The sequence below is a fragment of the Drosophila albomicans genome, chromosome 2R (genome assembly GCF_009650485.2).
Source record: "Drosophila albomicans strain 15112-1751.03 chromosome 2R, ASM965048v2, whole genome shotgun sequence".
NCBI lineage: Eukaryota > Metazoa > Arthropoda > Insecta > Diptera > Drosophilidae > Drosophila > Drosophila albomicans.
In genome coordinates, this window is record NC_047631.2 from 13895741 (window position 1) to 13922195 (window position 26455).

General features: G+C 41.2%; 1 protein-coding gene across 2 annotated transcripts in view; it reads left to right on the forward strand.

The window, feature by feature from the left end:
- LOC117576252 (rho GTPase-activating protein 7) overlaps positions 1 to 26455 on the forward strand; it is a 96287-nt gene that overhangs the window by 15622 nt on the left and 54210 nt on the right. For both annotated transcript variants that reach the window (XM_034260879.2, XM_052007841.1), the window contains exons 2-3: positions 6743 to 6911; positions 18584 to 18629. Coding sequence is in view for 1 of the 2 variants with exons in the window: in XM_052007841.1 (XP_051863801.1) it covers positions 18608 to 18629 (22 nt within the window). In the remaining variant the exon portion in view is untranslated. The remainder of the gene's footprint in view (positions 1 to 6742; positions 6912 to 18583; positions 18630 to 26455) is intronic.

A 26455-nucleotide genomic window follows, 5' to 3' on the forward strand; every position in this document is an offset into this window, starting at 1 on the left:
ACGTTGTGGCAAGTTCTGTTGCTGCCACCGCTGCTTGCCTTGGCACTTTGTAGTTGCGTCAACTGTGCGTGGAAATTAGCTGCTGTTGCCGACTCCTGTTGCCAGTTGCCTGTTCGTTGGACAGTTGGGAGTAGGACTCTATCCTCTATCTCTCTCTCTCTCTCTTTCGCTCTGCACTTCAGTCGTCTATCAGCCTTAATTGCGGAAGTTATGAGCATGGAATTTTAATTATTTCACTCGAGTGGCTGCTGTCGGCACTGCTGTTGGTTGTTCTTGTTGCTTGCTGCTGCCGCACGTTGCATTGTTAGTTCGTTTACAGTTATTTTTGGGTTGCCTTCAGCAGTCTCGAAGCAAACATCCGCCGAACCTTTTTGTGGCATCAGTCTGTACAGCAGCAGCAGCAGCAACTCTCTCAGCTGTGGCTCCGTCTGTCTCTGTTTGCATTCTTCATTTGTGCGACGTCGTCGTCGGCGGTGGCGGCGGCGTCTGGCTTAGAAAGTGTCAAGTCAAATGATTGCATTGCATTGCATTGCATTGCTGTACTGAGTTGTGTACCCAATTTTCTCCATATTTAGTTCTAGACATTTCACCAAACGTGACACTTTCAAACGCTTTCAAATGTCGTCGACAAGCATGACGATTTCCCAAATTGTAGCTTGACTTTTCTCCTCCTCCTCCTTCTCTTACTCTGGATGCTGGTTGCTGGTTGCCTGATCCATCTGGTTGCCTAGTTCTTTTGACTGTGTTTTTGTTTTGTTTTTTATTTCTTTCTGTGCCAAGCTAATTTGTTATAAATGCGCGCTGTTTACTTATTTGTTGTATGTGTCGCACTCGAAGCAGCAGCAACAACATCGGCAGCAGCAGTTGGTTGCTGTTGCCTTCTAAAGGCCGGCCCGTCAATTCTTCACTGCGTCAGTTTGTCTGTTGGCAGTAAACTTCCTTGCTTGTTTTCAAATGCGCTGCTGCAAACAAAAGCAACAGCACAAAACTGGCTAAGAGGCAGCCACTGCCCAGCTGATGTTCTTCTGCTGATGCTGCTGCTGCTGCTGCTGTTGCTGTTGCTGCTGCTGCCTTCTGAGATGGATGGAGACGTCGTTTAAGATTAAGACGACTTCTTTTTACAGCTGCATTGACGACGACGACAACGCAGACCAAGTTGTTGCTCTGGTAAAGTTGTGTGCGTGTTGCTGCTGCTGCTGCTGAGGTGAGTGATGATGATGAATGTGTTACAACGAAGGTTAACGACTTTCAGCTTTATAAACAACAACAACAACAACAACCACAGCAACAATAGCAGAGGCCAACAATGCAGCTGGCTAACAGCTGATAATGCAGAGAGTCTTCTCCATTGTGTTTTATTGGCTTTGCATTTGGCTGGGGCTAATTAAGCCGCCAACAGGCTAATAATAAATCTAGTCGCTGCAGTTTAGATACAATTTAAATAAATGCGACAAGCAGTCGAACGTCTTTGGCTTGTTGCCAACCAGTTTTGGCCAATTGGCGAAAAAAAGGCGCGTTTTAAATTTCAATTTGTTGTAGTCAACGTGTTGTCAATGCAGCATTCTCTCTTTCTCTATCTCTCTCTCTCTGGCTACTTCTTTTTCTTCGTGCTTCTAACAACTAAATTACACTTGTCTACATGTTAACAATTTACTCACACACACACACACATGCAAAATGTGAGCAATAAATGTAGAAGTGATATCCAACGAAACTCAACTCAAACTGCAGTCAGTTAGTCAGTTAGTCACTTTGGCCAGAGTCAGTTAGTCTACGACTCTGCGACTGCAAGTTTGGGCCAAGATTGCAATGAGGTTAGCGGCGCAATCTGCTCAAATATAGATAGCTAGTTAGGCGCATGGCGAACAAACAAACAAACCAAGCCAAGTCAAGCTGAGCTGAGTTGAGCTCTGCCAACTGGCAACATGTGTTGCCATGTTGCAACAACAACAACAACGACAACTGCGATTGCAACTGCAACAACCGGCCGGCTGCTTGGCTATTCTAATTGCGCACAAGCTTAGCAGCTTTTAGTTACTTTGTAGACGTTTTAGCTGCCATCAAACTGGCGTCGCTTTTGGTCAGGTTTACGACTCGAAGCAAGCAGCTCATTTATGCAATTGACTAAACTGAGTGAAGTTGTACCTCTGCACCTTGCCCCTTTTTGCAGTCGTTACTATAAATTGTCTGCCAAGTGTTTGGGCAATAAATGTTCTATTGAATTGTGCAACACCTTGTCCGCCAAAAAAAAAAGGCTAACTGACTAACTGTTCTGTCAAAATGTATTGCGCCTGCCCACAGCAATCTGCAACTGCAACCACAACTTTTTGTGCCTTGCATGTGGCATGAAATTCAGTTGAAAATAATGACACACCCGTTTCAATTTATAGTTTTATGCGTGTGCGTCTGTGTGTGGCACAACAAACAGATACACATCTCTCCCTCTCTCTCTCCCTTTCCCATCTTTCTCTCTTGAAAATAAAATGAAAATTACTGAACTGTAACCATATGTGTCTGATGCTTCATGCTGCTTTATGGCTGTGTCAACTCTCGCATACTCTATCCGGAGGCTGCCTCTAGTCTATTTCAGACTATTTCTTCAAGAACTTCACAGTCAGCTCATTAAATTCATTTTAATTGTGCTATAAAACTGCTTAACAAAACTGCAAACGACAAATTTGATAATTAATTTGCGCAGATATGTGAATCTAATTATCGAATTACGAATTGTGGAAATATTTCCAACGCTGTTTGCTTTTTTATGCATTTCCTATTTGCTTGAGGAATTTTTATGTGTTTTACACACTACAACTACGAGTATTTTGTTTAATGGCTTTCCTATTGGTTTGCCATACCCAATTTGGTTTTAAATCATTTGCCAAACGACAATCGACGATCGACGACCGCCCACAAAATTTATTTGCTTTGCCAATGTTAAAAAGGTCAATTACAACTTATTGCCCGCTTTTCAAAAAGCCATCAAAAGTGTTTGGCTGTCTGTCTGTCTGTCGTCGTCGTTGGTTGTCGCTGTTTGTTTTAGTTGCCGTTACGCTCTCTTGACTTGGCTGGCTTTGGGGGTCTATTCCATGTCCTATGATCGTACAATTTTGATTAGCAGCAAACGACAGGCGACGTCAACAATTTAATTGCACATTTGCATTAGAGTGGAAAGCCAAAACTGGCTGACTGTCTGACTAGCTGACTGTCTGGCAACTGGCAACATCCAGGGGGCCAGCTGGGTCTGGGTCTAGGTCTGAATTTCAGTCGCTGTCGCAGTCTCAGTTGCAATCCCAATGATGCCTGGGCCTGTCATCGGGGGGAAAATAAAGCTACTGTCAGCTCCTGGTAAGCGGTTTTCCATTGCAATTGGCAGGCACAGGCGCAGGTTTGATTTCTTAATTGTCGCTAAATGCGGGACTGCCAAACATTGTCTTTAAAACGTCGTCGACATCGAACGCTGTTTTGTTGTTTTTCGCTGGGACCGCATTATCGTCGATCATTTTGTAAATGCAATGAGTTTTTGTGGTTGCACACGAAATGAATGTTTCCAGCAATGCACACACAGCTGTAAAGGAATTGTTTGAACGTCGGCGACTATCATGGTGGTAATTTCAGGCATTCAGATTCTGTGGAGAGAATGTGGCAAGCGGCAGGGGGCAAGGGGAAACTCATGCGCAATTGTCATGCTGCTGGTTTTGGGGTCGTATTTTAATTGCTTCAATTTTAATTTATTTTTATTTTTATTTCTCTCTCTGAGCACTTTTGGCATGCTTAGTTTTGCCTTTCCTCGCAGCCCGCAACCCTCATTGTCGAAGTCTTCGCCTGCAATTGAGCTACCTGCATAAGTTAAGCAGTGAGACACGCAATAATAGACAGAGAGAAAGAGGGAGAGAGAGAGAATAGCGATTCGAGTGTCAAGGGTCAGTTTAGTGCTCGCATGCGACTGAAATTTTCCATGGAGACATCAAACACAATATGCTTGTTTAATTATGCGTTCACTTTTCACCCACTTAACCGACAGAGAGAGAGAGAGATGTCAGCTCATCATACTTTCACTACTTAAAACACTAAAATAACTTATATTTGGTAATTTTTTGGCTCACTTAATTTGCATTTAAATATATAATTTCCAATTTTGCTTTTAATATTCCATCGATCGACAGTTTCTAATCTCTGTGTATTTCTTTTTCTTTGGGGCTTCCCATTTGACATCAAAATGCAGTTTTTTCAAAGCATTTTTTTAATCGCCAAACTGTCACATAAACTTTACATTTTATTTGACAAGCACGCATGGCATACACACACAAAAAAAAAACCAAAAAGTACAAATACAAAATACAAATTTCTTTTCGATAACAAGTTGTTTCGACTTGAAAGCCAAACGGCGCAACGCTGCGTATACGCAATCCAAGTGGAGTGGAGTGGAGAGGAATGGAAGGGGCGAGATCTCGTGGCACATTAGTTGAAATTATGACAATTTTCCCAATACAATAATTCAAAATGATTTCTGTATGGTGGACAGCTATTGGCTCGTTATTATTAATTCAATTTGATTTCGATTATCAGCAGCTAAGCTCATAGATTTCGTTCGTGTTACTCTTTGAAATGTTAATGCGCGCGCGTTTCGTGAGCTAATCTCTATTTCTCTCGCAGTGTCTGATTTGTGACTAGTCCCTTTTGTTCACTATTCGTAATTATTCGTAATTTTTATGCAAATTTCGTAATATATAACGAAACTTGTTTAGAAACTTGGCAACGTTGCAGTGTGTAAATTTCCTCACTGTATTTTTTTTGGAGGATGCCTTTTTGGGGCTTGGCATGCGTTTTTTGGGCCATAACTTTAATTGCGTTGCGCCGACAGGAAATGGCACACAACAAACAACAACAACAACAATAATAAGAACAAGAAGAGAAGCGATCTGGGATCAATTTTTGGTCGGCGGATATGGCTATATGGAATGGCTATAACTCATGTCGCTGGCTGGCTGTGGCACAAACAATTTGATATCAAAGCGAGTTTGCCTGCAGATCGCATAAATTATGAATGTTGTGTTGATTGCAGCCGCGAGTTTTTTGTTTTGGCTTTTTAAATTTTGAAGTCGAAGGTGTTAGAACCTTTTCGGGGTTTTGGCTTTTGGCTTTTAAGAATTTATGGCGCCTTAAACAGACAGCTAAGCACGGTGCCATTAGTGATTTATTGTGGGACAACAAACGATTGTGAACCCCATGAGAGTGCCTCTCTCTCTCTCCTCCTTCTACTTCTCTTTCTCTTTTAGTTTTCCTCTTTACTCGTCTTCCTCCTCGAGTTTGACATTGAAAATAAAAGCCAAGTGCCAAGCTGAAAATGGGTTGAATGCTGTTTTGTTGCTGTTTGCCGCTGCTGTTGCCACATTGTTGACTGGCCAAGCGTGTGAATTCTGTTTTCGTTGCAACTTTCAAAGCAAAAAGAGACGCTGCAAATTAAGTCAAGGCTGTAGAATTGTATTACTCATAAACTCAAAGCTTCGCGCATATCGAATTTCAACGTGCTGAGTGCGACTGCAATTCCATTTGCAAATGCGCACTCAAATGTGGGTGACGGTGTCTCTCTCTCGTATTCGATTTCAGCACATCATCTTACAAAATAATACCCGTATCATGCTCGCCAATTCGAAACGTTTCCCGAACAAAGCTTTCCATAGAAAGCGCAAGTGAGAAATCTTATCGGATGCAAATTGTGATAAGATAAACACCTAAAACACTTAGTCAATAACACACATATTGTTAGCATATGTTAAATGCATAGCAAACTCTTTATTATTATTATTTGCTCTTATGATCCAGTTCTAAAATCAACATTCACTGGTTCCCAGAACTTTTTCTCCGTTTGCTCTAACTTGTAGTCCTTGTTCACGCAATCTGAAGCGCAGTCCATGGATTTTCTATTAGCCTCCTCATCATATTGGAATTCCTCCAATTTTTCGTCCCACGTTCGCTTCACTTCCAGCGCATTTAAATATGTTTCCATTTCGAAGAGTAATTCATTTGTGTTTTCCACGACCTTGGCTTGAACCAACTTAGTCTTCAAATGGGTCAGACCTAACTTATCCAGCAATTGGCGAGCCCAGACCACAGCGTTTATTCGGCTACCATATGGCAAGGGGCTGCCGTCCTCTCTGCTGTACAAGATTCGCGGACTCAGTTGAATTCTGTCAATGGCATTGACAAAGCCATACGACGAGATCAAAACTAGCAGTGAAATAAGCTGCCAAGCTCTCATTGCGCTCGTCTATATTTTAGCTCGACTCAAAAGCAACTGAAACAGAATCGCCTGATTAGGCGACGCCAGAGAGATTGTCAGTTGAACTATTGACTTCTACTATCAAATCTTTTTAAAAATAAACCATTTATTCAATCTTGAATTGAGTTGAGATTGTGTTTTTTTTTTTTAAGTGTTGCCTTTCGAATTGTGTGCAACGCATCATGAAAGTTGCAGCATCACGACATATTTCCTACATTTTTGTTGTTGTTGTAAACAAACTAAGAAGCTTCCAGCTGCGCGCGCTGATTGCCAGACGACACGATGCGTTTTCAAATACTTGGAGTCTAGCATGCGGCTGGCAGTTCATATCGCGCATACGCCGCATAAGCACAAATAGCAAAAAAAATCCTAAATGTAAAACTGTAAACAACACAGACAGTGAAAACATTGAATTTACAATTAATTTTCATTGTGGCTTTCCCGTTTTTGGTTTCATTACAGATTCGAGACGTTTTTCCGTGGATTAAGGTGCATTTCATTTAACTTTGCAGCAGGCGGTCAATTGCGTATAATTTAGTTGAGTTGAAATTGTCTGCCGCATTTCTTCATACCCACGTCGCATGTCAATCATACGCAACGTTGTGCAAAGCAAAAACATTTGAAGTGGAAGGTGAGTTTGCATTTACTCAAACGTACTTAACATGAAAGTGAAATTGGGTAATGTCTATAAGAGAGAATTTCATTGTTTTAAGTAGCTTATTCAAATTTCATTGGCGTTTTATCGACATTGAACCCTGGCACTGCGAGCAGCAATCATTCACACCTCAAAAATTTGTAATTGATAAGCCAAATCAACGTCTGATTATTTACTCAAAGAGTTCTCTTTCTCCCTTCCACTCAGAGTCTCAGTCTCGACCTTAACTAAACACTTTTATCTGGCCTTTTTTTGTTGCTGCTGCTTTTTAACTTCGTTCAACTGCTGTCAATTTGGCTAAAAATAAATTATTACTGCTTATATAGTATACAATATGATATCATGCCGCTTCGTTTTTGCCAATTAAAAAACCAGAAAAATATCTACTGTTGTTGTTGTTGTTGTTGAGTAAATTATGACTAGCGATAATCATACAACACCGCAGAGTTGTTATTTTATTTTGTTGTATGTATTTTTTTTCAGAATTGTTTGCCTGCTTTTGAGTTTGGTCTAGTAATTAGCTCTGCCTGAGCGTTGCATGCGTAGCTCAAATTTCAAAACTACATGCACTTTGCACAGATACTAAGTCGTAGTCTGGGGTCTGGACTTGGGTGTGAAAAGATTTATGTGTGGCTGGCAAAGCATCTTTGCAGTTATCAATGCGTTGGCCCCACAGCAGCCAGCCAGTCAGAGAGACGATGCAAGACTCCAGTTCCAGCTTCAGCTTCAGCGGCAGCTTCAGCTTCAGTTTTGTGCCATTCACCCGTGCGATTCCAGTTTGTGGCTGGCAGCTTGCTGGTGGCATCTTGAGACATTTCATTGTATGGCCTTTTATTTATGGTCTGCTCAGCTTTTTATAACTCTTCGATTTATATTGATTTGTAATGCAGCGCAGTTTTATATGCAGTTGACCTTGTCCCTGGCTGCAAATCAGGATCGTTTGCTGCTGTTGTTGTGGCTTATTATTTGCATTGTTGTTGTGATGATGTTGTTTTTGTGTTTGTTTTTATTTTTGTTTTTGCCATGTAAATTATCATAGTTACAAAATACCGAAGGTCAGCTTTAACAAAAACTATGCTGCCTGCAACTTAACTTGCAGCCCAGCCAAGCCAAAGCAGCGTCTCAAATTACCTCAACAACAAGTGCAGCTTGGCATTGTTTTTCTTTCGTTTTTTGTTGCTCAAGTCTGCAACACGTCAAAAAAAAGCAATGCCTTGGACCGTCCAGGTGCTGCCCAGGTGACATAACTCGAACTGCATATTTGCATACTCTAGCCCAAAAAAAAAAAAAAAAACTAATAAGAAAACTACAGTTGAGTGTGTTCGACTATGAGATATCCATTTTCAATAAAAGTTAAATTAAAAAATACAGAAATGGAGTATTATTATTAAAGTCTACCGAGTGTTATTATATACTAAAAATACCAAAATATACCGACGACTATATTTGGTATATCGATACAGTAGTGCATTTAGTCTCTGACGTCTAGTGTTATTAATATACTAAAAAATATACTTAAATATACCGAAGACTATATTTGGTATATTGAAGTAGTACTACATTTAGAATCTGTGATGTTGTGAATCATACTGGAAGACGAACATGGCTATATCGTCTCAGTTGTTGATTCTGATCAAGAATATATATACTTTAAGGAGTCGGAGATGCCTCCTTTTGCCTGTTACATACATTTGTGATATGCACAAAGTTATAATACCCTTCTATGGATGGTGGGTGTAAAAAGTACATTGACTATATATGCTTGATCACTGAACACTTAAAAGCTCAGTGACGTTTTCCCTTTTTTGCCACCTACAAGTGTCTGCGTGTGTGTGTCAAATGTGGCACAGTTACGAGTTTGCCTCAAAGTCGAGAGTGAAACACTTGTGCATGCAAATATTTTACGAATTTGTTGGCAGAATTTGTTAGAAAATTGGCAACAGCAAAACGCAAAAAATGCTTGCGCACCTGACAATGTGCAAATTTATGGCAGTCGTTGCAAGTTGTTGCTGCTGCATTGCTGTTGCATGTTGCATAAGTGCGCGTTTTTGCGCTTTGCAAATAGCAAAATATTTGCTTTATTAATTAAGCTTCTCCTTTCGATTGCTTGCCATGTTTATCAATAATATTTGCTTTATGTTTTGGTACAATATTTGGCAATGCGTTTTTGTGTTGAGATGAAAAGCCAAGCTCCGCAAGTCTCTCACGTCTTTGTGATTAAAATTTATGCACTTAGCCAAATGTCAACAATTATGGTAAACAAATTGACAAAAACAAAAAAAAAAAAAAAAGCAAAAAAAAAACAACTAACAAAGACGATGCGACCAAATGTGCATTAATGATTAATGAAAGCACTGCGATGCGGAAGGGCACGATCATTTAAGTTGAGTTGACTTGGGTTGAGTTTTGTTTTTCGTTTTGTTTTGTTTTGGTTATAAATTATTGCCTTACGATGCGATTACGTAAATGCTGAATGCAAAGGGCCGGGCCAATAACCGTTTACAGAGAACTCGTTCCGCTAACAGGAAATTGATTGCCAAATGGAAAATGTTGCTTCCGAGAACAAATCAAAAATCAAGTCTTTGCTTGTTCAATTTCAATTAAAATACACCCATACAATATGTATGTGGTGTAGGTGTACTTTTATGGGTCAGTGTTAGTTATTAGCGTTCGACTTATGCCATGACCGCGCACTTTGAGGCATTTTTCATTGAGAAATTTTTTTAGTCAAAGGCTGATTAAAGGCGCTTTTGAGTTAATGCCGTTGCTTTCACCGCATGTGGGTCACCTTTCGCCAGTCAGCTAGCTAGCTAGTCAGTGAGGCAGTGAGAAGAATTCTCCATTCCGGCGGGGCAAATCACCAAACTACCTAAGTAATGTGGATGAAAAGAGCGCGCGTTGCTTTGGCTCCTAATGAACTTGTTCTCATGCTCCGGCCAATGGTAGCAACTTGTTTTTTTCTTCCACTGTCTTCTCTGTTTTGTGTGTATTTTTCTGGTGTAGGTGTTTGACCCTCAGCCAAACGGAATTCTTGTTAAGTTATGTAAATTTTGTCTGTCGGCTCTAAAGATTCTTATTCAATTGGCAGCGGGTTTTTTTCAGTTTGTGGCTTTTGTTTGCCACGCTCAATCAATTCGAATACATTAATCAATTCCCATGGCTAGCATTTGTTTTATGTTAGCAAAAAAATCGAGATAGAAAATAAAAAAACGGCGACAATTTAATTATAACAACAAAACAGCAGCAGATACAACGACGTCTACACGAGTGAGAGAGCTGTTCGAGAGTGTATCTGAAATTGATATCGTGACTTTGTGTAATTTGTAATTTACGATGAGATCACTTCCTCCAAATAAAAAAAAACATTCGTTCTCTTCACCTCTCTCTCTCTCTCTATGCTCTTCCATTTCGATTTTCCTCCTAGTGTCCCATGAGCGTGCCCCGAAACATACGTCAATTCGTCGCCAGGGCAAAGCCAAGCCACCAGCTGTATCTATGGCTCTGTGTGGCAAGATAAGCTTGCATCGGCAGGCCAAAGTAGCACTGCTTCAGTTTCTGTTTCTGTTTTTTGGCTTGTGCCCGTCTCGGCTGTTGCCATCGCATTGCAATGCTGACTGACAACAACGTCCTGCGATGCCAACATTGTATCGCAGTATCAGCATCAGCATCAATTGCAAAGCGGCGCAAAAAAGTTCAAGTGGCTCAAAAGACAACGGCAAATTTGCATTCGCATTCGCATTCGCAATCGTATTCCAAAAGCCATTGGCATTGGCATTGGAATTGGCTGGAGCCCCAAGACTGCGACTGCGACTTCGACTCGAGTCCAAGTCCAAGTCCATGTCTGTGCTTTGTCTTTTCAAATCGCATAAATTAGATTTGGCATTCAGCATTTGCAGCGCTTTTGCACTAATAAATTCAGAATGTGCAATTGAAATGAAAGCAGCATCAGCCTCAGCTTCAACTCCAACTCAACTCAGCTTCAACAGCAGGCGCATAAAATGTAAATCAAATGATTTTTCTTCTTCTGCTGATTGGCCATGCATTTAAATCTTAGAGTTCTCGACTCGTCTCGACTTGAAAGCGAATCTGCAATTGCAATTGCCAATTGGAACAAATTATGTGGGCTCCTCTCTCACACAGCTGGGCAATTATTGTGGTCAGTAAACTGGCAAAGCTGGGTCAAGCAAAACAAAATACTTTAAAGTTTATGGAGTATAAACAAATCTCAGAAATAGTAAACAGAGTTCTTACTAAACAATTCCAACTTTCATTCCAAATACCAAATACGGAATTAATGTCAGTACAAAAACCATTTCGCCACTTTTTCTACCCGTTAGCCATAGTGTATATGGGTATAACAGCTTTGTGCGTACAGTTAGGAATATATGTTTATGTATTCACATATGTATATATTCATGATCAGCGTGAACAGATAAATTATTTAAGAAATAATTCTCCTTGCCAAAAATATTTTAGTATATTGGCGTAGTATATCTAATGAATGTAATATTATATCAATAAATCAAATATAGTATCTTTTAGTATTCTTAGTTTGGTATATTTTAAATTGGTATATTCATACGAATATAATATATAGTATAGAGAGTATCTCACAGTCGAGCACACTCGACTGTAGCTTTCTTACTTGATTTTATGATGGATCTCAACTTTGCTTTAGCAAAACAAACATTAGAATCAATTGCTGAGTAGAAGGATTCCGCTTTAACTCGAGCTACAAGTAATTTCGTAGCATTCCATTTAATTTGTTTTAATCTAACGCTGACCCATTTCCGCTTGATTTTTTGTAGATTGAAACATCGTCAGTCCTTGACCTTTAGTGCTTAGCCTCACTCACGTCCACCTTTTATGGCTACCGCTCTTAAAGTGTATTATTATTATATTGTTTAAAGTGAGCTCGGCTCATTAAGTTGTAACAAGCTGTTTTGCGGCAGTCTTTTATCTTCAGCTTCAGTTTTTATGGGCGGGTTTTGAACTCATCAAAAAAATGAACAAAATGTTTTTCTGTTTTTGGCAAAGCGATTAGAAAGAGTTGCTTAATTAGTTGCTGCTTGCCCACGCAATAGATTCTCGATTATGTTGCAATATCGTCGATGGCTTATTGCAATTCCGATTTCGATTCCGATGGCGATGGCGAGACGATGGCGATCGAACAGTGTGACAAGATTTAAAAGTGTCAGCAGCATATTTAATGCCTACACTTGGCTGAACGAACCGTGGACCGTGTCTCTCTCGGCCTACGTTCTGGCTATTGATTTGTCAGTGGATGCGACTGCGACTGGCAGCCAGGCTCCTTTTAGACTCGGCGCAAATAAATAGCTCTGACAGTCGCCAAAGCTGCTTTACATGTGCAGCGAAGCGTGTGGGCAATGTCTGACAGTTGGACAGGCCTCCAGCTTACAGTCAACCAGCGAGCACCAGGCAAGAGCTTCAAGCTGCAGCACTCTGTGACACTCAAGAATGCCGCAAAAGATTCTGAAATGTCGCGCGTAGGTCGCTAATCAGATTTGCAGCCGAGATGCTGCATCCTCAGATGCAGTGGGAAAAAGACCTGTTTTAATTACACAATCGATAGCAAAAGACAAGGCAAAGCAAAAGGCAAGAGACAAGGCAATTAAATGCTGGGTGGCCCACTGACCAGTTGCCCAAAAAAAAAAAAAATTGTTAGACGAACGATCTCATAAAAGATTCGTCGTAAAAATCAATTGAGAATCGAACAACTCCCAGACTCGCTTTTCATATATGTGCCGCGGGTGCAACGCAGTCGCAGTGATTGCATAATTTCGACTGAGAGAGAGAGAAAAAATGAGAGAGAGAGAGAGACAGAGCTACAACAGAGTTAATTTCAGCAAAAAGCAAACAAACCTAAAGCGATGACGACGCAATGAGTCGACTTGGTTGTGTGGTCCAGACGCTGGCCAAGCCCAAGCAATGGTTGCTGTTGCTGCTGCTGTTGTTGCTGCTGCTGCTGCAGGCGACGTCGCTTTGCGTGCAGTCTGTGTGTATGTTTGTGTGTGTTTGAGTTTGGGCTTGCAACTTACAACAAAAAGAGAAATAACCTAAAATTACCGCCGCCAATTTAATAGTCACACTTGCAACAGGCCCCAGACGCTGCAGCCAAGCTGAAATTACAAAGACTTTGAAGCAACTGCAACAGCAACAGCAACACGCATGCCCCGCCTGGTTGGCGTCGGCGTGTGGATGGCATTAAATGCTTCTTAGAAATGTAAAGATACATTTATTTTATTCTCTTCGCTCTTCGCTCGTATCTCTAACAAACATTGCGCTCGGTGGGTGGAGAATCCGTCTCGGGGTCATACTCAGTCTCCCCATCCCTCTTTGTACTCCCCCACCAAGTGCTGGCTCATGCATCATGCCGCTTGCTGCATGCATGCATTGTATAATTTTGTTTAGTTGCTATAATAGTTCTTGAGAAAATGTGCAGCCTCATCGTAATGATGTTGGTAAATACTCAAAACGACAACAAACCCAGGCTTCTCTATGGAGATGAGAGTGTTGCAAGTGGCAGGGGGCAAGCGGCAAGCGGCGGTGGCGGCAGCGCCAAAGGTTGTGTGGAGCAGGCGTTAATGGCTTTTTGATGGTTGCGACTTCAAGGTTGTCCAATGAAGTCGCACACATAAACACTGCCAACTGTCAAGTTAAAGGTTAAGGGTTGTCTAGCCCAAGGGCTAATAACTGTGTTTAGTTATCACTCATTTGGCAACAGAAGAAGCAGCAGCAGCGGCAGCTGCAGTCTCCGATTTCCCATTTTGAAATTGATCCTTTTTTATGCATTGTGTGTTTAGGGTTTGCCAGCAGAACGCATAATCGCCGCGAGTATCTGAAATTTCCTTAAAAGCATTACATTTTCAATGGCGATCGATCAAAATGAAATGAAATTGCAGAGCTAGCCATACATACATATGCAGGCCTCACTGTAGCAGCCTGTGGTTGTTGGGTGTATCGTATGTCAATGTGCTGCATTCGCAGGCACAAAAAGTGCCACCGGGACCAAGCCAGACCCGGTTAGATAAACAAACAAACAAACAGAGAGAGAAAGACAGACAGACAAAACTGAAAGACAGACAGGCAGCAGACAGTGAGCGCCATATGTGTGCGTACGTACGTACGCACAGCTCTTTCTCTAATCATACAAAAAGCAAGCAAGAGGCAAGTAAGCGAGCGAGTGTGTGGCAGAGGGAAGAGTCAAACATAAAACTACCGTTTGATCGATCGTTTTGATTAAAAATGCAACACATTTCTATATGATCTGTCACAGACATCAGGCTGAAAGCCACAAAAGTCTTCGGCTGCCACTCGCTGTGGTTGCTGCGCTGATGTTGCTGCTGCTGCTGCTGCTTGGAGACAAGCGAAATGTTTGTTAAAGTGAAATTAACGTCGCCAGTTAACAGCCTACCAATCAACAATGCCAGCATCTGTATCTGTATCTATGGCTATGCGGCTATGTGTATCTGTATCTGTGTCTGTTGCTATTGCTGTTTGCTGCACACGCATGCCAATGCGTTCATCATGAGATGCTATGACCATGTGTCGCTCTGTCTCCCATCTCACAGTTTGCAGTTTACCAAGTTGCAGACAGCCAAGAGTCTCTGCGCATTTTCCGCATGATTGTTGTCTACGCTTCCTCAAGCTACATATAAACCAAAAGCCACCTCATCTGTGTCTCTTTTGGTTTCCAGTTTATTTTACAATTAATGAAATTCGATCGATTTATTAACTGTGTTTATTTTGCATTACTCACAACACCAACACTTCACAACATTTCCTCACCTCTCGCTCTCGCTCTCTCTCTCTGCACGTTTCATTCATGGCAATGATTTGAGTTTGAACATTTGAAGTTTGAATTCGAAGTTTTGTCCATTAACCTTCATTAGGCTTAGGCTCTTGTGTTGACAATTTCGATTTCAATTAAGCTTTATTTATTTATTTGTTTCGCCTTAATGAACTGTGTGAAACGAATTCAATGTGTGTGCAATTGCCAATCCACCCACCAACAATAAAAATCCAACTTCGACCAGGCCAACATACTGCAGTCGGTCTGTCTATCTCTCTCTTTTTTTTTTAGCAGCGACTGCGACTCGCATTTTTGTCGTTGCACAATTTTTCGTTTCGTTTTTGGGGAATTCAATGCAATCGCTGCCAGCTGCCTGTCTTGGCCTGCTCTCGTAGTGAGAGGGGAGAGAGGGGGCAGTTTGGAAAAGTGTCGACAACAAAATGCGCCTAATTGTCGACGGCAATTGTCGCGCATAACACTTTGTTTTGTTTTGTGTTTTGCTTTTGCTGGTGTTGTGTATTTCTAGCTAATTTTATGACGCCTATTACTCTATTCATTTGTTTTATAACCCCATATACAACATATACATAAATTCGCTTATAAGCCGAGTCAAGTGCAACATGCGCAGCTTTATTGTTGCCTGGCTACTGCGAATTATCATCAACACATTAGCAGCTAGCTCTCCCTCTCTTTTCTCTCTCTCTCTCTACTTCGCTCTCCCACGAGCTGGACTTTTGTGCAAGCTGTCAGTTTGCAACCGTTAAAATTGCATGCCTTGGCATTGGTCATTATCAAACTGAGGCATCAATCTGATGGGGCACAACACAATTGCAAATTGCAATTGGCAATTGCCTGGCCAATTACTGACTGGCTGGCTGCTTGGAAAATGGAGCAAGTTGAACACTTGAAACTCGTTTTTTGTTTTCGGCCACAGCTCTAAGAATATCTAGTCTAGCATCTGTAACTATTTCCCCCTCACCCAATTGCACATTAGAGATTGGTCAAGAGTTGTTGTTGTTGTTGCCATTGCTGCTGCCCAGCTGCCCAATGATTATGCAATTTACATGATCTTTTCTTTATACTCTTTCCATCGGAGCGGAGTCTAAAGAATTTCTCATGTCATTCGTTGTCGCGGCATCTAAATCATTTCATCTATGCAACCAAAATTAAAGACTAAATAATCATAAATAACTGGGTTAATTTGTAACGCTTGCCTGCATGTGTAATGAAGCGTTTAACCCGATTACAAAGAACGAAGAAATAAAGCGAGAACTTTGCTTGTGATAAGTTTCCAAATTTCTAAACGATGCGTGCTGGAAAAGAAAACGCATGGAAAAAGTAAATGAAAACGAAAATCAATTAACGCTGTCATATCAAAAAAAAGAAGAAAAAAAAGCGAGAGGCGCACAAAAAGCATTGACTTGGCCAGCTTTAAAGTTTTATAAACTGCGCAGTCGCGATCTCTTGGCCCTGTCAAGTTCAAAGTTATAAATGTGCCACGGCGCGTGCAGAGTTTATTTAATTTTTTTTTGTTCGATTTTACTGCCAGCATACACAAACAGTCAATAGCCGAAATTCGTGTATTTATTTACGTATTTTTTGTTTTTTTCTGTACATTTCCTGTGTGCATTTGATTTGAAAGTCATAGAGAATTATTCTGTCAACGAGCAACTGGGATCAATTACCTTTCAAAACCAATTTGCATTTGAAATGCATAACAAAATCGTGTGTGAGTTGGCAAACATTTTGGCAGTCACACGCTGTGGCAATGTTGCATTGTTTTCTTTGGCTTGGTTTGCCTTTCTGCTGATTGGCAGGCTTTCAAATTGCTGAGACCAAGCAAACGAATGCAGGTGGCTTCAGCATTCAGCATTCAACATTCAACGAATTTGTGGCATGGGCACCCACACAATTGTCTTATCTATATAGCTGGCAGTTGCTCATTATTGCAACCGTTGCTTTGCTAGGTGTGTCAGTAGTAGTTGCAACTGTTGCTGTTGCTGCCACGGTTGCCGTTGTTTCGCTTCACTGCTGATTCGATCACGTGGCTCTGATCAATAAGCTTCAGGCACGCAAGGCAGGCAGCAGGCACTTCTCCAGCTTGACTTCAACTGTGGCAATAGCAAAAAAAAAAGCAAAAACAAACGAAAAAATATATGTATATAGAAAAATGGGTTAATGCGCAACCAACGATTATTTGTTTTCATTGTTGATTGTATTTTTATTTATATTTATATTTGTGTTTGTTTTCGCATTTGTTTATAGTTGTGCTCTGCTGTTGCTGGCAGCTTTTGTTAACAATTTCTTTACTCTTACTTTTGATTAGGCAATGAGTTGGCGTTATTTGGTTTCTCATCACTCACGGATTAATTCTTGAAAAGTAAATCTGTAGATGTCGATGTCGATGTCGATGGTGATTTGTCGCATCTCATCTTGAGTGGCATTCGATACGTTGTTTTTTGTGGGTTACAATAACAAGCGGCAAAGCTTTCGTTTTCATTGTGCAACAACCATTTTTTCTGGTCTCCTAATTGAATTCTTGCATGCCTCGTTGTGTTGCATGTCTCTCTATCTCTCTCTTTCTCTTTCGCTGTCTGTTGCAGCAGCAATTACAGCATATTAAAAGTCACAACTGTCGATCCAATGTAAATTATGACAGTCTGTCTATAATTAATCAAAGCGTTAGGGCCGCCGTCAATTGCCAGCTGCCATTTAGTCTCAATTAACACACGCAAATTATCCAAAGAGCTGGTCATAGCTTCATTCCTCACTGGTCCATTGATCATTCCAGTTGTTGCATGTGAAATATGCGCGGCATTTGAAAGTAAAAACAGTTCAGCACCTACTGGCATTTTTATACCCGCTACCCATAGGGTAGAAGGGTATTATAACTTTGTGCTTGAATGTAAGTGAAAGCCAGAAGAAGGCTTCTCCGATCCCTTAAAGTATATACATATTATACCCCGTAAAGTATAAACATATTATACATATTCTTGAACAGACATGCTATAGACGGTTTTTGGTTGCGATCGGATACAAATTTTAAAAGTTATTCAAGAAATACTTTTGTGTGGCAAAAAACGCATACTGCAATCAAGTATGAGCTGCACTAGCTGACAATCTGGTATATTTTGTACTCTACAGTATATTTTGAATGTCGTATAAACAAAAAAAGTTTTCGTTATTTTTTAGTATTTTGTGGTATATTTTTAATACACTTGTAGTATATGGTTTTATTGAAAATTACTTATTTTCGGGTAACTCACAGTCGATCACACTCGACTATTGCTTTCTTACAAGTTGTTTTTCTAGACTTGTACTTGCATTTAGTATGTGCCTGGCCTTTTGTCTACCATGTGGCTGCAACCAGTTTAGAAATTCTATAAAATGACTGACAGACTGAGAGACTGTCGGTCGGTCGGACTCTGCTGACCATGGCGAAACCTGATGTGCTACGTGTTGTGATTTGTATTTCAAATGACGTCTGGTTCCGTTCCGTTTCATTCCAATGTCAGGCGATTGAATTGCAAAATCTGAGCTAGGAGAGCGAGAATACATTTGGCAATCATCTTGAGTTGTTCACGTATGTTCGTATATTCCGAAAAAGAATCGAATACCACATCAATCAGCCTAATGAATTGGTTTTTCGAGCATTCGAACAGTATCGGGCATTGACAGCATGCTAATTTCGACACTTTGCCGAGATTTATGGCCAAAAGACGAGTAGGAGTAGCAAAGTATCTATCAAATAGTTAAAGTTCGACTAATTTGTATGCTGAAATCAACTTCATATTGATTAACCTTTTGTTTTTTTTCTACCTTTCTCTCTTTGCAGTCAACAACTGGGAGTAAAATCTGCATGAAAATTGCAACCAAAAAAGGTAAGGAAAAAGCTTTTGCAAGCCATTTGCAGTCATGGGATGAACAAATATGCCAATTCAATCAATAAATATTTGCGCCAGCTGCTGATGTCAAACGAAGCTATTCGCGTTTTGACACCAAATAGCAATAAAGATTTCCAAAAATATTTTTTACAAATAGCTGAGAAACAACAACAGCAGCAAACAACAGCAACAACAACATGCTGTGAGGCAGACAGAAATCATTTATGTTAATCAACACATGTTTTTGAAGTCATTGGCCAGGCCAAAGCAAGACCAGACCAGAGACCAGAGACAGCCAAGAGATCTGGCTAATGTAATGTGTCTGTCTTTCTGGAGTTGTTGCTGCTGCTGCTGTTGAGGCTGTTGTGGCTGTGTGGCTGTTGTTGCTGTATGCATATTAAAATGCCCAAAAAACCGAAACAAAATAAATATATACAATAAACGTGTTTCCCATCTCTCTCGGTGTGTGTGTGTTTGTGTCGCACAACAAAATCAAATTCAAATTGTGCGCCGTTGAAATTTGCGCTAATGTTGCCATTTGTGTTGTTGTTGTTGCTGTTGTTGTTGAGGCTGCTGCTGCCTCTGGCGGCTTTGATGGGCCAGTTTGCTGTGTCGTCGTCGCTTTTTGAAGGTGTAGACACGAGAGTTATTTTTGTGTGCTGCCGACTTTATATGGCCGCCTCATGCCCCCAAACGCCATTCCACCATCTGCTGTGTATTTTTTTTTTTGTATTTTTTGCCCATGCCCCATGCCGAACAAGATTTCTGCGTGTCTTGTCGCTCTGCGGGTTTTCTAATTCTTATGCAAATATGCAGCGCCAATGCCAATGAACAAACAGTTGCTGTCGTTGTCGTTGTTGCTGTTGCTGTTGTTGCTACTGTTGCTCTCCAACTGTTTGTATTATTCGAGTTGGTTGCAGCTCAAAAAATAAAAAAAAAATAACGCACCTACTACGTATACAACTGTGTACATTGGTTGAAGATTCTTGCGAAATTTGCTGTGAGTCAAAATCACAGAAAAAAATGAGCTCGTCAAACTCGCCAAACACACATTTCAAAATCGAATTCGCATTAATTTCTAAACGAGTTGAGCGTAAAAGGTGAAAACAACTTTAGCTTGCGGGCTCTTGAATATCCAGAGAAACCAACAACAACGACAATAGTAACAATGACAACAACTATGACAACGTCAACACAGCAACAGCAACAACAACAAGTATAACAACCATGATAACTAACACTTTTAAATAACCATAAATGACAGCGCAGATAAAGGCGGCCCATAAAGCGTCAACTGCGACGATGGCGGCGCTTCTGTCACCCAGAGGAGAAGATCAGAACCAGCTTTTGAAACTGAGCGAAACTGAGTGAATAAGAAGGGCGAAGACTGAAAGAGAAAGAGAGCAGTCAACTGTAAAACTAATATATTACGCATACGCCCCATGATGTGTGTGCTGTTTGTTGTGTCTTCGCTCATGACTCATCCGAAATGAGTTCAGACACATGAAATTCATTGCACTTTTGACGATCGTTCTTACAATCAATTCCAATGAAGTAAAGGCAATAATGCTAAGCATAATTTTCCGTTTGCAATTCAATTCGATCGAATCGATTTGGCTGTGTAATAAACTATGCAATTAGCAGCTGCTTTAGGTTGTAAACCCTAGTGTCGCTCTTGTTTTCTGATTAAAGCAGAACGCACGTCTAAATATGCCCGCCTGTTGCTTTGATTTGCGTTAATCTTAACGCCGCTTTTGTGATGCCTACCAAAAAACACAAAAAAAAGCAACGAATGAAAGTCCGCATCTGATGCCTCTTTGGGCCATTTGCCATTACAAGGCACAGCAGGGCATCCAGCTCTGCAGCTCTGCAGTCTCTGCAGCCCTCGGTTATGTTAATTGTGTGAGGCGCGCTGCTTATGAACTTGACATGCAGAACGAATTGAAATGCTGTTGTCTCTCTGCAATCTGAGTCCATCTCTGGCCGAGTCGAGAACATAAACTCACACTTAAAATCAATAAACGTAAACTGGGCAACGCCTGCCCACCTACGAGCGACGGCCAGGGCATTGGACATGTGTAAGCTATAAAACTATAAAATAGCACAAACTTATGCATACAATAAACATAAACAAGCTATCGCCCAGACACACAAGCCCTAAAAAATATATATATACTATATAGGACTCGAGGTGTCTCTCTATCTGTCTGCCTCTCTATGAAGTTGTTGGTACATGGGTAAACAAGTCTTTTTATTGCTGGCACGCATAAAAGGATGTCCAGCGGCAATGGACCAAAACAACGAAGCCATCGTGCTGACCATAAATACACTTAATTGCCATTTTATTACTGTAACTATTAGGCTGCAGCCAAAGTTGCAGTCACACTGACAATCGTGCCTTGTACTCCATTAGATGGCGAAGCTCTGGTGCTTCATTTACGCATCAAGAACAGCAAATAAAATGGTCAAGGAACACATATAGCACCACAACAACAGTCGCACTCCAACAGCAACATTGCTGCTGCTGCTGCTGTTGCATGCAAAGTGGAGCCCTTCAACTGCAGTTCCAGCGACTTTGCGATATCTTTAATGAAATCTGCATGTTTTGTGCTTTAACAAGCATTTTGCTTGTCTACTCATGTCGCTCTGGCTTTCGGTCTCGCTCTTGCCCGATTTGCGATTCCCCGATCCTTTTGTGTGTGGGATTCCAGGCTAGACTTGAATGCAGTCTATAGCGAGAGCCATTGGCTGGCTCTCTGATCACCGGCTTTTGTGCTTGGATTGTGGCAAAGGCAAATCTTGTTAGCGCAAATATTAACTTGTAAATATGATGATGCCCCCATGGAAATTGTATAAATCGCTGATAAATATCATTAGGTTCCTCCCTCCCCTCCCAACTCAACTCAACTCAACTCCATTGCTTTTATTTGTGCAACTATTCTCTGCGTTGTATTCGTATTTGTATTTGTATTTGTATTGCAATGCGCCTTGCAATTCTATTAAGATTTTTATCTTAAGTGCTTGTACAGCCTATTTGCCGCTTTTGCCAGAGAGCGAACTCGAACTCGAACTCGTACTCGTACTCAGCGTACTCATCGTACTCGTAATTGTTTAGCAAATCAGTTGAGAGGGCTCTGGAGAAGCTTTGAGCTCTGTGGCATTGCATTGAGTGCTCGATGCTGTTGTTGTTGCTGCTGTTGTTGTTGTGCCTGATTACACAGTAGTAACTGACAATTTGCAATAACATTCGTTTATGAGCCAGGAAATGCAATAACTGAATTGAATTGCCTACAATTTCAACATCTTCGGCAGCATGATTAAAGGAGGAAGCGCATCTCTATGGCCAGATAACATTCGAGGCATTTGCTGATTAGTGTTACAAGTGAGGAAGTGCATTACTCTATTATTCTAAGCAGCTGCAACACGCTTCGCGCTCATAAATATTATATATGTATATGTGGAATCTGGAAGGAGTACAATGAGAAAACCCAACCTGAACAAAGACGTGACAAATGCACTAAACGAGCTACTTTATAGCGTGGGAGTTGCTGACGCTCTCTTGACGTGGCCGAAGTTCATGAGAAGGCGCCATTGACAGTGGCCTGCTGCAGCTGAACTTTTTTCTAGACTCACTTAGCTGTTCATATTTCAAAACGTGCACATCAAACTGCCTACTCATAAGCATAACCATAAGCATATAAGCATAGAGAGACACACACTCTCATTTACTACTACTACACATAGCACATTCCTAGACCATATTCGGCTGCTAATCAGAGCCGCCCCGTGGGGTTCCGGGTTACCATTTGGTAGTAATTTGGAGCACTCAACGCAAGCAGCGGGCCAGCGGTGCGACACAGTTGGAAATGCACCGAAAAGAGCAGGCAACAAAACAGCTGCGCTGCATGGTGCACGTTGCGTATGCGCATTTTTGTCAGACGGGTTCAATAAACGATTAGCTGACCGCCCAGTTCTAAGAGACATTGTTGTTGTTACCAACGTCGCAGACGCTTTTATAGTTGTTGCTGTTGCTGTTGTTTTTGTTGCGGTTGCTGTTGGCGGCGAGCGCGTTGCGTGTGCGTCTGCCAAAGTTATCGCGGCTTTTTACACTAAGACGAAGGCTAATATGTCATTTGGTCATTGATACGTGCGACGACGTCCGATCTACACACACACACTAGGTATTGGGTGAGGTGCAGAGGGAGGCGAGGAGGGGAGGGAGGTGCAACAATGTGAGGGCAGACGCGGCACGGTGCGACCAAAGCAAAACGCTTACTGTCAGTGTGAGGCGAGTATAATTAATTGCGCCTATCAATATCGCTGCTATGTCTTCGATGTTGTTGTCGTTGTTGCTGTTATTGCTGTTGCTGTTGCAGCACGCATCTGAGCAAAGCCAAAACTCTTGGCTGCGTGCTTGGCCCGATGGCCGGCATCAGCAGCAGCAGCAACAGCAGCGGCAGCAAAAGCAACAGCTCATTGAGATAAGCCTGTCCGTTTGTACGCATTTCGTTTTTGCATAAATCATGGCTATGCGAAATGTTATGTCAGCAGCTTTTCCAATGAAGCAATAACAAGAAAAGGCTCTTCACGGCGGGAACTAGAATGGATATCATTCTGATTTATTGATCATGATGAACTTCTCTATTCGAATACGAAACTCTTTTGTGGGATTATCAAAATGATCGACAACTCTTGTGTTTTTGAAGAGGTGGCAAAGCAATTTGAGTTCTATATATTCAAAATGCATTTATAATTCGTTGTGATTTATGTGAATGGATAGACAACTCTGTCATCGATGAACTAAAGAAATCTTTTATAATTCTTCGACAGTTGATGGACAGGAATGAGAGCATTAAAAATATATTTTGCAATTTAGACAACTGATGAGAACTGCTTTCTTTACCTTTAAATATTATAAATTGTGTTCTAGAAGAGTATGCAAGTTTCGATTTGTTTTCAATGGTCATTGGCCACAGTTTTTAGTCACCTTTGTTTGCTTTATCAGGTAACAACAACAAGAATTATAACAAGCGCTAATGGCTCGTATTTCTTATCGAGTTGCAACGAAAGTGACTGAGAAAGTGATAATAAAAACTACAACAAAGAAAATAAGGTACATTAGAGCTGCAAATGGAATGTTATAGAAGTATTTCTCGCATGGAAACGATTTGCGAGTATTTTGAGGCCTTGACCCCCATGAAAGATTTTTACGAGTCTATTTAGCTAAATGCCAAATGCAAATTTTCGCAAGAGAGCCACAACTAAAAACTTGACAGTCCAAAGACAGAGAATGACTCACCAAATAAGCAGCGGATGTGGTCAATGGGATCGACGACTAGGCTTGTCATAAAAACCGAGTGTGTGTGTGAGTGTGTGTGGGTGAGTGGAAAACACCTTAAAGGCAGGAGCAACAACAACTACAGCAAAATATATTGAGCAACTGTGACGAGTAGCTAAATGACAATGCTGGGCTTTTGACATAGGGGAAGTGAGTGTGAGTCATGGCAATAAAACAAACCTGGGACTGGCCTCTTATAGCTCGCTTTAAGTGTGCACTGAGGCATGCCAAGTTCTTGTTTATGGCTTCCAAAGAGAACACTTGCCTTGCACTTGCCACCCTCATTTAACTGCAAAGGGCAGCAACATTAAACAAAAAACTTAACACAAACCCTGCAGCTAATTTATGTCTTATTTCTCTCACTCTATCTGCATCTCTTTGTCTCTCTTTCACGTTGTTGTTGTTTTTGTTGTTGTCTTGACTACCGTATTGCTGCAAATGCAAATGCAGAAATTTTCGAAATGATTGATGTTGCCACATTTTGCAGCTACCTTTTCCGAGGGGGTAAGGAGGGGGAGTAAAAACAAACATGTCGAAAAAAATTCTCTTTGTGCAAAATGTTGGCATTTTGAAGTGCGAGTAATTGCAGCTGCAATAGTTTTTCATGTTTTGTTGTCTTCCAGACCTGGCCAAGTTCCTTTTGGCCTTTTTGGCAATACACAGACAGTTGTTGTCCGCTGTTCGCTGTTCGCTGTTCACTGGCGACTTCCTTTCACAAGCAGCGAGCCAAGAAAAATGGCTGTCTGATGGGCACTTGAACGTTTGAAAATTATAGACTGCTTTACTGCTCGACTGTCGTATACATTTCACAGATGTCGGTCGAAGAAAAGCAAAGCGAGCAAATACCAAAGACATTTATTTAAGGGAATCAAGTCAAATGCTGCTTAAAAAAGCGCTCAGCTTCACCTTGACAGTCAAAAAAACAGAAAACAGAAAACAAATCCATCCTAAACAACAATAACAAATATTATGCAAACAACATGTTTTAATGAACAACAAAAATACTTGTACCTTGAGACAAGGGCCTTCATTGCGGCAGCAGCAGCAGCAACACGAAATAAAAATGCGGCTAATTACGCGATCGAGCCCAAAAAACACACACAACAAGTATGTGTGTGTGTGTGTGTGTGGGTATTCAATGCGTGTGTGTGCCCACAGGTAATTACGGAGCGAGCACATGCCACATAATTCTTTTGTGCAATGAGCACGACATCGAGCACTCGCACTCCGCTTACCGCTTGCCGCTTAGCGGTTTTCATGTAAGTAGCTGTAGTTGATGCGGACACAGACGCCAACACCGACGACACTTGTGCGCATGTGCAGCCTCAAACACACACACATACAGTCAGAAAATGTTGGCATATAAAAGCTAAAAACTGCCGCTAGCACAAAACAAGCAAAGCATAAAACGTCAGTCAGGCTCCGCCGAAAAACCGGTTGAGTTATGAAAAATTATGATTGTCACTGGACGGTTGCTCGCTTGCAGCAGCAACAACAACAACAATAACAACAACAATTGTTGCTGCTACAAAAATGTGTAACAATTTCAAGTTAAACATGCGCTTTGTTTACCTCTCTCGCATTCGCTGTTGTTGTTTTCATTTTGTTACTTTTTTGCATTTACGCTAAAAGCCAACACCAAATAGACAACAATTACAGCAACTACAGCAACAGCAACAGCAACTACAGCAGCAGCAATGCCAAGTGGGTCTCTCTTTCTGTCTCTTGGCATACACACACATATAATTATTTGCCCACGTTTCGCATGTTTTGCCAGACTGACTGTCGTCAAAGTCGCCTCGAGAGAGTCGAGAGTTGCTCAAAAGGTGTGTCGCCGATAGCAGATACTCTCTGCCGCAGTTTTGGGGGCATTTATATTACGGGCAATATAACGACATGTTTGTTCTAACAGCTAGTCATATACTATAGTGTACTCCTTCCTCTCTTGCTAGCTAGACGCAATGTGTGCAACATGTGTTGCCAACAACAGCTGTTGGCAACATGTTGCCAATGCGCCTCATCAATTTGTATGCGACGCACAGTTGCCGCTAATTTAACTGATCGTCTTTTGAATTGCATTTCTATTTAAAATTTCATCTTTGCTTTTGCTGTTGGAACTCCTTTGCCTCGATTGTTATGCCTACTTTGAAGTGCAGCTGAAGTTTTTCTTATTTTCGCAATTACGCGTGCAACATTTCAATTGAACAAATGCATTGCAGCGACATTTTATTGGAGACAAACCCGAGAGGGGGGAGGGAATGGGGCGACGCAGTCACCATAAATTCTTGTGGAGAAACTCACAAGGCGCAGCTCATTGGGAGCTTAGCTCGAATGTAAAAAGAGACACTCTCTGTGTCTCCCTTTCTGAAGCAGCAGCAGCGGCAGCTGCGTAAATTGTCATCAGCTGTCAGTGTCAGTTTTAATTAGTTTGTTTACACAGCAACAACAACGAAAGCAGCCACAATAATAATAAAATAATAACCAT